Below are 13632 nucleotides of genomic sequence, written 5' to 3' on the forward strand. Positions count from 1 at the left end.
GGTTCTAGATATGATAACTGGGACAGAGAGACGGATCACTCTGGATATCTGTATTTCTAGGTCTTATAACCTGCCAAAACCCTAACTCTAACCCTAATTAATCTTGTTTACTATAGTAGTACCTGGCCTTTTTTGTGTGTCTTTTTTTTAATTTATTTTTTTATTGAAGGATAATTGCTTTACAGAATTTTGTTGTTTTCTGTCAAACCTCAACATGAATCAGCCATAGGTATACAATATCCGCTCCCTTTTGAACCTCTCTCCCATCTCCTCCCTCCCATTTCCCTCCCCATCCTACCTCTCTAGGTTGATACAGAGCCCCTGTTTGAGTTTCCTGAGCCATACAGCAAATTCCCGTTGGCTATCTATTTTACATATGGTAATATAAGTTTCCATGTTACTCTTTCCATACATCTCACCCTCTTCTCCCCTCTCCCCACGTCCATAAGTCTATTCTCTGTCTGTTTCTCCATTGCTGCCCTGTAAATAAATTCTTCAGAACCATTTTTCTAGATTCCGTATATGTGTGTTAGAAAACAATATTTATCTTTTTGTTTCTGGCTCACTTCACTCTGTATAATAGGTTCTAGGTTCATCCACCTCAACAGAACTGACTCAAATGTGTTCCTTTTTATGGCTGAGTAATATTCCATTGTGTATATGTACCACAACTTCTTTATCCATTCATCTGTCGATGGGCATGTAGGTTTTGTGTGTCTTTTAGCTCCAAGACTTTTTACAATTAGGAATGAAAAGGTATAAAAGAATTAAAACCATATCATTAAAAGGATCTTCTGTATGTTTTCTGTTTTATGTACTGAAAATGTTTAAGTGATTTTGGCTTCTTACAATGACAACCTTAATTGAAATTTAAAATCCAGTTCATGGGGTCGAAAAGAGTCAGACATGACTGAGCAACTGAACAACAATAAAAGGGCATTACGTTGCGAAGGTATTGGCTTTGGGTGATGAGTTAAGATCCCAGCAATACCTGAGTTGAATCTCAAAGAGGTGACAAAATTTAGAGAAGTAAAGAAGGAAGGGGAGTGTGGATGAGGGAGGGAGGGGAATGGTGATTGTTTTAGAGAGAATCAATAAACGTGTCCTACCTAGCAATTCTCAACCTTGAATGCCCATTAGGATCACCAGGGAGCTTTAAAAATCCCAGTGCTCAGTTTCAGCCCAGATCAATTACACCAGAATTGCTTGAGTGATTCACCAGGTATTTTCAATGGACACCCGAGGTCACAAACCTCTGTTTAATTGGATGGAAAGCAGCATAGGAGAAACTGGTTAGGAACCTTAGTGGAGACGCAGAAGAGCTCGGACTGTGGGAAATGTAGCTATATGGAGCTAATGAATCTAATTCTAACGTTTCCACTGCAAGCTGCCTTAAGGTGTTTTCATCATGTCAGGTTAAAGTAAATAAAGACTGAAATATTAGATAAAGGAGCTAGGCTGTAGGCGGTGAAAGGTCACACAGGATCCTTGAAGATTTCTGAGTGGAGTAATGATGTAAATAGAACAGCGTTTTAAAATTTAAAAAGGATGTAGGGTTTCACAGCAAGAAGGACAATCATCTGATGGAACTTGACCTTGGGCTAGTAAGGGGAAGGGCTATGATGGGTGAAAAAGCCCCAGAGTTTCTGAGCATGGAAACAAATAACCTTACATATCAAGTATCAGGTGGTTGCAGAGGTGACCTAATCGTGTTTGTGTTCGATAGAAAGAGCTCTGTGCCTCACAGGAGACTCATGATTGGACAGGAACCAGCCAGAAATGACTCGGCTTTTCTGAGTAGCATGGTCCAGCTATGTGGAGGGTGAAACATATTGGAATGAAGAGCCAGAGTAAGATATTAAACCTCAAAAAACTGACATGAAACTAAATGGTGTTCCTATAGATTACTTGCTATACTGTGGTGTAGCAAAATATACTTTGAAATGAAAATTAAAGTCATATGCTTATTCAAGAAAAAAGGTGTCCAGTAGAGGAATAAAAGGACAATATTATATTCCTGAATATCAATTTAAAGAGGTAAATTTTCTTTAATAGTTACAGAACACGAGAGAAGAATTCTTCATCATCAACAAATGGGAAAAATTTTCAGCTTGGGACATTCTTACCGGCCACTGTAATGGGAATCTCTTACCTAAGAAAAGTAATTTTTAAACCTGTTATATGTATTTTTTCAGCTGTCTGTTTTACTTAGTAGGTATTTGATGGAAGGGTCTTGGCACCATACATGGACATTAATGAAGCAAGGGATGAGTGTAGGCATTATATAAAACATTAAATTAAAAACATCAAGCTAGTGTTATAAAGAGGGGAAATCCTATCTTCATTTCCCTTCTGACCCAGCTTAAATGTCATGGTCTGTCCTTTTCACTCACTGCTGCCAATAATCCTCACTTGCCAGCGCTCATCTTTTCATCCCACCCAGCTGGCAGGGCCCTAATCCAGGATGAATCCAACATCTGTCTTTGCCTGTTCTCCACCTGGGCTGTTGAGTGCTGGTGTCAAAAACCTCACAGCAGGGCAGACGGATACTGATACACTGCATGGCTGCACCTGCAGATGGGCCCCTGACATTGGCTGGAAGTCCTAGGACGGTCTGCCAGCCATCTCTGATTCCGCCCAAAGGTTGTTTCCAACCTGCAGTCTTTTCAGGTATGAAATCATTGCTTTCTCTCCTTCCACACCAGTCTGCTCATTCACAGCAGGCAAACTTTTACCATATGGAGAAAACCAAAGCCATCTCTAAAGGAGCTACTTTCACCAAATCTACAGTCATATATATCCATGCCTGGGGAGTCAGAAAAGCATGGATGGTATTTTGCTCTTCCTACTCACAAGAGGTGAGGTCTACTTGCCCAGTCTTTGAAACTGGGCTGATCTTGAGTCTTGCTTTCACCAACAGAATGTGATGCCATGTAAGTTCCAGAGCCCCAGCCTCAAGAGACCTTAACCCTTTAACCTTTGCCATTTAAGAGCTCTCCCAGGTGATGTAGGAAAGTGTGAGACTGGACCGCTGAGCCCGGCCAACCCCCAAAAAGGCAAGGAACAATCAATTTGTTTCACACCACTGTGTTCTGGGGTAGACTGTAGGGCAGCAGGAGATCTGTGACAATAGTTTGTGTCCTTTTCTCCTCCTACCTTTTAACCGCAGAGGAGATATTCAAGCACAAGTCTCCCCTCTCTGGTCCAGTCTCTCTTGCTAGTTTAGGGGTCCACAACTATTCATCATCCTCATTAGTCTCTTATAACCGGTTCCACTGAATTAAGGAAATACCTCCAGTCTCTTGTGACTCACAAACTTCCTTCAACCTTATGTTCACTCCCAGTTTTAGCCCTGATGCTGGAGGCTCTACTCATCTCCCTTTCACAGTTAATGTCCTGAATGAGACTAGTAATAGCTAACAGACATGAACACTTACCATAGCTAGGCACCATTCTAAATACATATATGATTAAGTGCCTTAACCATGACAACTACCTCAGGAGGTAGTTACTACTATAATTCCAATTTTGCAGCTGAGAAAACAGAAGCACAAGGAAGTGAAAAACAAGGTGCCCTGTTGCAGGTCTGGGTATGAAAGCCTGATTTTGTGGCTACAGTCAGTTCTCCTAACCATTCTGCTATAAAAGCATCTACACTCTGTTCCATTTCCTTACTTCAAACTTAACTCTTCCACTCAATGTAGACTGGCTTTGCCCCCATCTTACCACCAAAACTGCACTTATTATCCAAAACAACCCATATAGATAAGTCACATGCTCTTAGTGGCCCCCCCAAATAAACTGGCTCTTAAGAGGCCCTAAAATTCTTGGCTATTACAATGGCTTGTGGTCCTCAAAGTGCCATGGTAAACAGATACACAGTGTATCTGTGGTATTAACATTTCATAGGGGTGGACAGGAAGCAAAATGTCTAAAAATATTCCTTGGAAGGGGCGATAATTTTAAAAGAGGTTGAGAAACACTGTAAATTAAACATTATACTCCTTATCTTGCTTTACTCCTTGACAACACCCAACACTATTGACCATTCCCTTGTTCTTCCTTTGTCTTTTGTGACATCACTCCCCTTGATTCCCCCAAATAACCCTCTGGCTGCCTCCTCTGTCTCCCTTTCTGGCTCCTCCTCTACCCAGCCCTGGAATGTTGGAGGTGCTCGGGGATCCGCTCTGTTCTCAGTGTAATACTTTGCAGGTGATCGAGTCAATTTGTACAGCTGATGATTTCCAAATTTTTATCTCCAGCTATGATCTCTCTTTTTAGCTTTAGTCTCCCATATCCCCCTTCCCACTAGGAATGTTCACTTATATTTCTGCAACATCTCCTATTTGACATGTCCAAAATGGAGTTTTTAACTTTTCTTCTAAACTTGTCTCTTTCAAAGTCTTCCCCATCTCAGTAAGCAGCAACATCTTCAGGGGTCATCTTGATTCCTTTTTCTTTACATCCCTTCCAACAATCAGCAAGTCCCCTATCTATCTATCTATTTGCCTGTCTATCTATCCATATATCTGTCTCTCAATCTTGCCTTCTACAATCCATTCTTAACATAGCAGCCAAGTTGTTCTTTTCAAAGTAAAGACACCTGGTCACTAACCTGCTTGCAACCTTCCAGTCACTGAAGTTGCTCAATCGTGTCCGACTCTTTGCAATCTCATGGACTGTAGACTACGAGGCTCCTCCATCCATGGAATTTTCCAGGCAAGAGTACTGGAGTGGGCTGCCATTTCCTCCAAAATAAAACCTGTGGCCTAAAAGGCTTCCCTGGTGACTCAGGCAGTAAAGAAGCTGCCTGCAATACAGGTAGACCCAGGTTCGATCCCTGGGTCAGGAAGGTCCTATGGAGAAGGAAATGGCAACCTACCCCAGGATTCCTGCCTGGGTAATCCCATGGACAGAGGAGCCTGGTGAGCTACAGTTCATGGGGTTGCAAAGAGTTGAGTCGTACACAACTGAGCAACTAACAAAAGGTTCTGTATAAGCTTGCCCCTGCCTACCTCACTGTCCTCACCTCACACAACCTCTCTCCTCATGACACTCGTATCACACAGCCTTGTTTCTACTCCTTGCCTCCTGGCTCAAGGTCTTTGCACTTGCTGTCCCTCAGATCCATCCATCTGGACCACTCTGCCTCCCTCCCCTTGGCAGCTTCTGCTCCTCGTCACTCAGGTCTCCCCTTAAGCATCACCTCAGAGAGTCTCTGGCCATTGACCTGATCTAAGTAATCTCCTCCTGGGCCCGCTTTCCATCTCATTGCCCTGTTTCATTTCTTCATGGTACTTACTTAGAGCATTCCCCTTTCTCCCGTGAGCTCTTGACCCCCATCTTCCTCATCCCTCTGAATGAAGGAGCACTGTATTCTTATATAACCCTGCCTCCATGGCCACACTTCACTGGTCCAAGACGGGCCCCTGACCCAGCTGGTCCAGCGTCTTTCCTGGGATTTTTAGAACTGGAATTGAGAAGCAAAGCTGATTCTTCTCTAATGACAGGCATCTTACATCAAATTCAGGGACTGTTAGTGGTCATGTGTCCAGTCATGTGGAGGAAATGACTCTGTAAGAGCAAATGACACTCATATGATGAAGGGAAGAAAGTTATTTTTGAAAGTGTTCTTTTTTTTTTTGGTTCTGGTGTTTTCTAAGGTCTATATTAAATTCAAGATGCTTATAGAGTCAAGAAACTTTTTGCATCAGTATTTTCTTTGAAAAATTATAAAAGACTAGACAGATTGAGCCTGCTATTTCTCATATCTAACATTACACGCAAATATAGATGCTTAATTTGTGCATCTTGATGATAAAGGTAATGAACCCAAGCTGTAGAATGGGAGAGTAGATATTTTCCATTTAAATCACTCAGAACTGGAATTGAGATACTGACTGAGAAAATGGAATTAAAAGTTGCAGAGACAAGTGATCAACGCTGAGAAGACTCAGTAAGACTTTTAACGTTCATATATCATAAAGCACCAAAACCTATTGCTGCAAAAAGCACATGCTCAGAGGAAGGGCTGAGGAAAATGTCAAATGTTTTAAAATGACTTGCTCCCCTTCATATTATTATTAAGTTTCATTGAAATCTTTATAGAAACCAAGCTAATGCAGCACATTCGAATTCTTTATAATTATGCAAACTATGTCCTGGGCCCTGTGTGGAGGCCTAAGGTAAGTTAGAGGCCCAGTCATTAAGGTGTTCATGAAAGGAAAGATTTTTTTTTAAGTACATAAAATAAATGGCTGGGCTTCCCTGGTGGCTCAGTGATAAAGAATGCGCCTGTCAAGCAGGAGAGTAGAGTTTAATTCCTGGGTCAGGAAGATCCTCAGAGAAGAAAATGGCAACCCACTCCTGTATTCTTGGCTGGGAAGTTCTATGAACAGAGGAGTCTGGTGGGCTACAATCCGTGGGGTTGCACAAGTCAGACACAACTGAGGGACTAAACAACAGCAGAAAATAAATTACTACCATGTAACATGGAACAGCAGACTGGTTCCAAATAGGAAAAGGAGTACGCCAAGCCTGCATATTGTCACCCTGCTTATTTAACTTATATGCAGAGTACATCATGAGAGACGCTGGGCTGGATGAAGCACATGCTGGAATCAAGATTGCCGGGAGAAATATCAATAACCTCAGATATGCAGATGACACCACCCTTATGGCAGAAAGTGAAGAGGAACTAAAAAGCCTCTTGATGAAAGTGAAGGAGGAGAGTGAAAAAGTTGGCTTAAAGCTTAACATTCAGAAAACTAAGGTCATGGCATCTGGTCCCATCACCTCATGGGAAATAGATGGGGAGACAGTGGAAACAGTATCAGACTTTATTTTCTGGGGCTCCAAAATCACTGCAGACGGTGACTGTAGCCATGAAATTAAAAGATGCTTACTCCTTGGAAGGAAAGCTATGACCAACTTAGATAGCATATTAAAAAGCAGAGTCATTACTTTGCCAACAAAGGTCCATCTGGTCAAGGCTATGGCTTTTCCAGTGGTCATGTATGGATGTGAGAGTTGGACTGTGAAGAAAGCTGAGCACCGAAAAATTGATGCTTTTGAACTGTGGTGTTGGAGAAGACTCTTGAGAGTCCCTTGGACTGCAAGGAGATCCAACCAGTCCATCCTAAAGGAGATCAGTCCTGGTGTTTATTGGAAGGACTGATGTTGAAGCTGAAACTCCAGTACTTTGGCCACCTCATGTGAAGAGTTGACTCATTGGAAAAGACCCTGATGCTGAGAAAGATTGAGGGCAGGAGGAGAAGGGGACGACAGAGGATGAGATGGTTGGATGGCATCACTGACTCGATGGACATGAGTTTGAGTAAACTCCGGGAGTTTGTGATGGACAGGGAGGCCTGGTGTGCCGCGATTCATGGCGTCACAAAGAGTCAGACATGAGAGTGACCCTGGTGGTTCAGACAGTAAAGAGTCTGCCTGCAATGCAGGAAACCCAGGTTCAATCCTTGGGTCTGTAAGATCCCCTGGATCTTACAGAGCAGAGTAACCCACTCTAGTATTCTTGCCTGGAGAATTCCATGGACAGAGGAGCCTAGCAGGCTACAGTCCATGGGGTGGCAAAGAATCGGACATGACTGGTGCGACTTAGCGTGTACACATATGAGGGAGCCATGTTTCTATGTGAATTATAAAGCAAGTGCAATGGTATCAGGGCTGGGGTAGGAGTTCATGGGAGAGAAAGGTCATATTCAGTTGCCAGAACCAGGAAAGGCTGCATGACTGACTTAGGCATTTGAGCTGTACCTTGGAGGATGGGTAGGCCTGCAAAGGTCAGAGATGGTATGAGGAAGCATCCAGCCTTTGAGAATGGGACAAAGGCATACTTGGCATGAGCACGAAGAACAGTGAACAGCAAATGAGGGCCTGAGCTCGGAGGGTTGGCAGGAAAACAGCAGAACGTCTGTCTATCGGCATCGCTGTGCTGGAGAATTGGGAAGTTCAGGGCACCGTATGGTATGCTCCGTTTCAGAAATTTTAAGTTTGAGATGACAGTACATTATCCCCTGAGGCTGAACAGGAGGCAGTGGAAATGTGGGGCTGGTGTTTGAGAGGCATGTTTAGACTGGAGATGTTAAATTTAGAATGTAAAGAACCACATTTTAAGAAAAGAAGCACAAGCGTGACTTGTGCGTTGTCTGGAACACGGACCAACGAGGGCCACAGGTGCTCCAGGGTCACTGGAAGTCATCGTGGTGCCATGAGATGTGATATCAGGATGACCCGAGGCTGAAATCAAACCGAAATGGGAGCCCTTAGGTCCCTGATATGTTCGATTCGGTCAAACAACAGTCAAGTCTGAAGCTGATTTCTCTGATCCTTCCCTCAAGTTTTGGGAATACAAGCATTAGCCCCAAGGGTTTCCCAGCGCGCACTGCTTTGGCTCTGTGGGCCACTTTTTCACTCCTGTAATTGAGGTTCCAGCTGCTGCCTCTTCCTTTCCTTTAAGCCTGGACACAGGCTCCAGAGGTAAAACCGGCTTACGTCTTAGGGATGATAGAAGGGAATTAACACACAGAAAAGAAAAACCTCAAGCTGGATATTAGCCATTACTGCTCCTGACACATTAGCCAAGCTCCCCTCAGGGACCCCAGTGGCTCTCTCTTCCTCTGCCCCCTATCCTGATGCTCTGCTAAGGGGCCAGCTCACTTCACACCCCTGTGTGTCCCCAACCTAGAGTCCAGACCTCTAACTCACACCATAGTTGCAGAGAAAAAAGCAAGCCTTTCTCTTCCCTGGTCCAAGGTGGCCTTCCTTTCCTGTCCTGAGATTACTCACAGTAGAAACATGGCTAGCTTGACTACAGGAGTCATTTCACCATGTACATGTATATCAAAACATCATGTTGTACCTCTTAAATCTATTTTTATGAAAAAATACAAAACTCAGGAGCTTCCCTGGTGGCTCAGTGATAAAGAATCCACCTACCAATGCAGGTTCGATCCCTGATCTGGTAAGATCCCAGGGGATCGAAGGAGCAACTAAGCCAGTACACAGAAACTACTGAAGCTCCAACTCGAGAGCCCGTGCTCCACATCAAGAGAAGCCACTGCAACGAGAAGCCCGTGGACTGCAAGTAGAGTGTAACCCCTGCTCACCACAACCAGAGAAAAGACGGCGCAGCAACGGAGAACCAGCACAGCCAGAAGTAAAATATACAAATAAAATTATTTAAAAAACAAACAAACTCAGTTTCTGCACAGGGGTGTCTGTCTTACCTTCATCCATAAAATGGATGAAGTCATAAGAGTAGTCAAAAGTCATTTGAAGAAGCTGGGGACCTTCAGGATTTAGGAATATCATGTGCAGGGGATGTAGGAAGTGGGTACAGGGCCAGGGTGGGGGCAAGCCCAGTCCCAAGCTTCTTCACAACCTTTTCTCTAGCATCGTGGTTTGGTTTCTCAGGATCTATGAGTAAATACTTGCACAAAAAAAACACATCATTCGAGAAATACAAAATGTATAAGCTTCAGGAAGAGTCTATTCTAAATTCATATTTAGGAAAAAAATTAAATTCTTAATGCAAAGGAAAAGTCCTGCTAGAAATCCTCCAATTTACATCAGTGAATAGAAACATCTAACATCCCAATCATGAACGCTTACCTTTCTGGAGCACGTACCCTAAGCTGAGGTCTTTTTTTATTTTTAATTTTTTGGCCACGCTGTGAGTCATGTGAGATCTTAATTCCCCATTCAAGGATGGAACCTGAGCCCCCTGCATTGGAAGCTCGAATCTTAACCACTGGACCACCAGGGAAGTCACTGAGGTTTCGTATATCTCCATTTTGCAAAGAAAGGAATTCAGGGACCAAGGACACACTGCTAATAAATGATACTGCTGCTGCTTCTGCTGCTGCTAAGTCACTTCAGTTGTGTCCAACTCTGTGCAACCCCACAGATGGCAGTCCACCAGGCTCCCCCGTCCCTGGGATTCTCCAGACAAGAACACTGGAGTGGGTTGCCATTTCCTTCTCCAATGTGTGAAAGTGAAAAGTGAAAGTGAAGTTGCTCAGTCATGTCCAACTTGGAGCAACCCCATGGACTGCAGCCCACCAGTCTCCTCCATCCATGGGATTTTCTAGGCAAGAGTACTGCAGTGGGGTACCATTGCCTTCTCCAATTAATGGTACATCAAGATTCAAACCCAGGTCCCCCTGACCAGTCAGTATACTTAAACACTAAATAGTATTTGACGTACTAGGAAAAACAACTTTGTTTAAACCAGTGGTGAAGTTACTCTTTTTCTCTTGGGAAATTTGTTTAAGAGCCCTTCTGAGGATTTTTCATAAAATGGTATCATGGTCATCATTTGTACATAGATATTTTTGACAGAAATGTCCTTACTCATAAATTCAACACATGTTTCTGGTTTCCCTGATAGCTCAGTTGGTAAAGAATCTGCCTGCAATGCAGGAGACCCCTGTTTGATTCCTGGGTCGGGAAGATCTGCTGGAGAAGGGACAGGCTACCCACTCCAGTATTCTTGGGCTTCCCTGGTGGCTCAGCTGGTAAAGAATCTGCCTGCAATGTGGAAGACTCGGGTTCAATCCCTGGGTTGGGAAGATCCGCTGGAGAAGGGAAAGGCTACCCACTCCAATATTCTGGCCTGGAGAATCCCATGGATATAGATATTTTCGACACAAATGTCCTTACTTACTAACTCAACACATGTTTACTGCACGCCAAAATCAAGCCATGATACTAGGCATCAGGAAAGATGCAAATATGACTTCCTATAGGAATTAATAATCTAGCAAGAAAGAGGAAATAAAAGAACACAATTTGATGAATACCATGGGAGAGGTGAAAACATTGGTTGGAGGTTCAAAGTGGAGAGACAATGTGGGGAGCTTTCATGAAAATGGTAGCAGTTTGGAAAAATAAATATAAACATAAAATTAACATAAAATCAAAAAATGAAACATAGACATCTAAATAAGGGGAATAAAACAAAATGAGGTATTATTATCAATATATCAGCACTGGGACTTCCTTGTTGGTCCAGTGGCTAAGATTCCACACTCCCAATGCAGGAGTCCGAGGTTCCATCCCTGGTCAGGGAATTAGACCCCACATGTTGCAACTGAAGAGCCTGAGTGCCACAACTAAGACCTGGTGCAGCCAAATGAACAAATATTTTTTTAAAAAACGATAAAAATACCAAGATTCCTCCAGCAGACACCTTTCCTCCCTTAAAATTATGAACAATTTTTATGGATTTAGATCCATTGCTGTAATCATGGCTAAAAATGGCTATTCTTAGGAGCAGTGGTGCAGAAGGCTGTACTCAAAGTAAAATCACCTCTGAAAGGACAGTCATCTGTCACAAGAGTGCCACTTTCTAGAGGCAGCGTGGCCACTCCCAACTGACTCCCTTTTACTGATCTTTGTAATGAGTGTCAGCACATTGCTATCACTGTGCAGCCCTTATAGATCGTGAACGACAAGATTTCCCGAGTAATAGTCTATGAGCCGTTGATCAATAATTAGACTTATTTTTTTCGATAACGATAGTGCCCTTTAAAATCTGGAGTTCGGAAGCGGCACAAAATGTGATTCTAACACAGACTAGACTCGCTCACGCTTAAATTTCTCTAGTTAAGTTTCTGGCCCAAATCTGACCCTAGCGACAACGCTGTTTAAAAAAAAAAAAATTTTTCCCAAGTGGTCATCGAAACGACTCCCCTCCTTCTGGACTACGAATCCCATCGTGCATCGCTCCCACCCCCCGCCTTGCGGGGGACGGAGCCGAAGGCGGGGCGGCCACGGCGACGGCCGGTGCATTCTGGGTGCTGTAGTTTGGAGCCCCGGCCGCCGCCGGGACTGCCCACGTGGTGCTGGTGGCGGCTGCTCTGGGCAGAGGCTACCGCGCTAGGTTCACGCGCCCCCTCGGGGAGCGAGGCTCGGCTGGAGCGGCGCGCGGCGCGGGCCGCGGGGAAGGCTGAGCGGCCCGGGTCTTCGCGACGTTTTTGCGACAGCGCGGCCGCGTTCCGCGAGTCCCCGCCCTCCGCTCTCTGAGGAGGTGCCGGCTGTTGTGCGGTGCTGCCTTTCTGTCTGAGTGGACTGGAGAGCGAGCGAGGGAGCGAGCGACTGAGGGAGCGAGCGTGAACGTGTGTGAGCGCGGCTAGGCGCGAGCCTCCGAGGGAGAGCCCGCCGCGCCGCCGCCCGCCGCGGGGGCCGAGCGCGCGGCCGGAGCGCAGGAGCCGGAGCCCGCGGGGACAAGGGCAGCGACCGCGCTCCCCACCCCCAGCCCCCGTCCCTCGCCCTCCTGCGCCCCCGGGTTCCTCGGCGTGTGTCCCCCCACCCCACCCCGGCCGGCCCCCGCCCCGCCGCCCCGCTGGATGTCCCCGGCGCCCTCGCGGGGCCTCCTTTTGCTCCTGTCGCCGCGGCCGGGCCGGCGCTGCGGCCGCCGGGCGTAGAGCGGGCGGCTTCCCGGGGGCCGCGGCTGCCGGAGCCTCCCGGAGGGCCCCCGCCCCCGCGCCGCGGCGCCGCGACCCCAGCTCTCCGGCCCCGCCGGCCGTGACAATGGACTATGACTTTAAAGTGAAGCTGAGCAGCGAGCGGGAGCGGGTCGAGGACCTGTTTGAATACGAGGGCTGCAAAGTTGGCCGAGGCACTTACGGTCACGTCTACAAAGCCAAGCGGAAGGATGGGTGAGTGTCGGCGGGGCAGGTGGGCAGGCTCCCGCTGGCCGGGCTCCTGGAGGACTTGATGCCCGAAGCGGGCCGAGCCTACGTGAGACCCCCACCCCCACCCCGCGAGCCGCTCCAGTGGTCTCCGGGCGCCGCTCGTCGGGAGGAGGAGCGTCTGATCCACGGGCTCTGTACTTTTCAAGGGCTTCGGTGCCAGATTTCTTTAAATGTTCCTTATAAAATGTGAGCTTAAATGATCTTGGAGGGAGGGGTCGATTTATTAGGGGACCCTTTACCCGCCTCCAGACTGACATCCATCAGCCCGGAAGGGAACCTGGGATCCTTTCCCTCTCACAGGTTGGTGATGCATTTAAGACCCCATTTGGGTTTTATTTGTGGGGAAGAAAGCAGCAAGTCCGTGTGGTTCTGAAGAGTTCCTCCCGGTGATCGATCACCTGCGGCAGAAACGTAGCAGTTGATGTTTCGCTATCATTAGCTGCGAGTTTTCCTAGAACAATGAGGATTTGGTGCAGGGTGGGTGGTGGGGAAAAAGGCGAGTGACTAATAGGGGTGTCTTATTAAGAGCCCCCCCCCCCCCCCGCAGTTTAGCAGTTGGCAAGGAACTTTAAATAGTCTCTTTGCTTTAAATGTTCTTACTTAGAAATAATTAAGTCTGTGGCTGGTAATGGTCCCAGTTTAGTTTCCTAAACCGGCAAGTGAACTGTTCATTTTTCCTTTGTCAGTAGATGAATGTCTTGTAATGTTGACAAAAGAGAAAACATTTCTTAGTTGAGAAATATAATCTGTTAACTCCTAGTTTTCCTCTTGTAAAAACGGATGTTGTCTTTCTCACCTTTGACACTATAGGAAAAGGCTGGAAAGGACGTCAAAGCTTATATAATCTTTAGATTTTATTATAAACAAAGTAGGTTTACTTGAACATCACTCTTAGTTTGGTTAAGCTGCAGTT

At 45.7% G+C, this 13632-nt stretch overlaps 1 protein-coding gene across 3 annotated transcripts in view; it reads left to right on the forward strand.

Moving 5' to 3' along the window:
- The first annotated feature begins 12141 nt into the window (after positions 1–12141).
- Positions 12142–13632, forward strand: part of CDK8 (cyclin dependent kinase 8) — a 71956-nt gene continuing 70465 nt past the window's right edge. For 2 of the 3 annotated variants that reach the window (XM_020903006.2, XM_070471702.1), the window contains exon 1: positions 12459–12683. In XM_020903006.2, coding sequence (XP_020758665.1) covers positions 12556–12683 — 128 coding nt within the window. In that variant the 5' untranslated portion in view covers positions 12459–12555. Of the gene's footprint in view, positions 12684–13632 lie in introns of all 3 variants that reach the window. The other variant, XM_020903005.2, reaches the window with a different exon arrangement.

This window comes from Odocoileus virginianus, chromosome 8, assembly GCF_023699985.2.
Source record: "Odocoileus virginianus isolate 20LAN1187 ecotype Illinois chromosome 8, Ovbor_1.2, whole genome shotgun sequence".
Taxonomy (NCBI): Eukaryota; Metazoa; Chordata; class Mammalia; order Artiodactyla; family Cervidae; genus Odocoileus; species Odocoileus virginianus.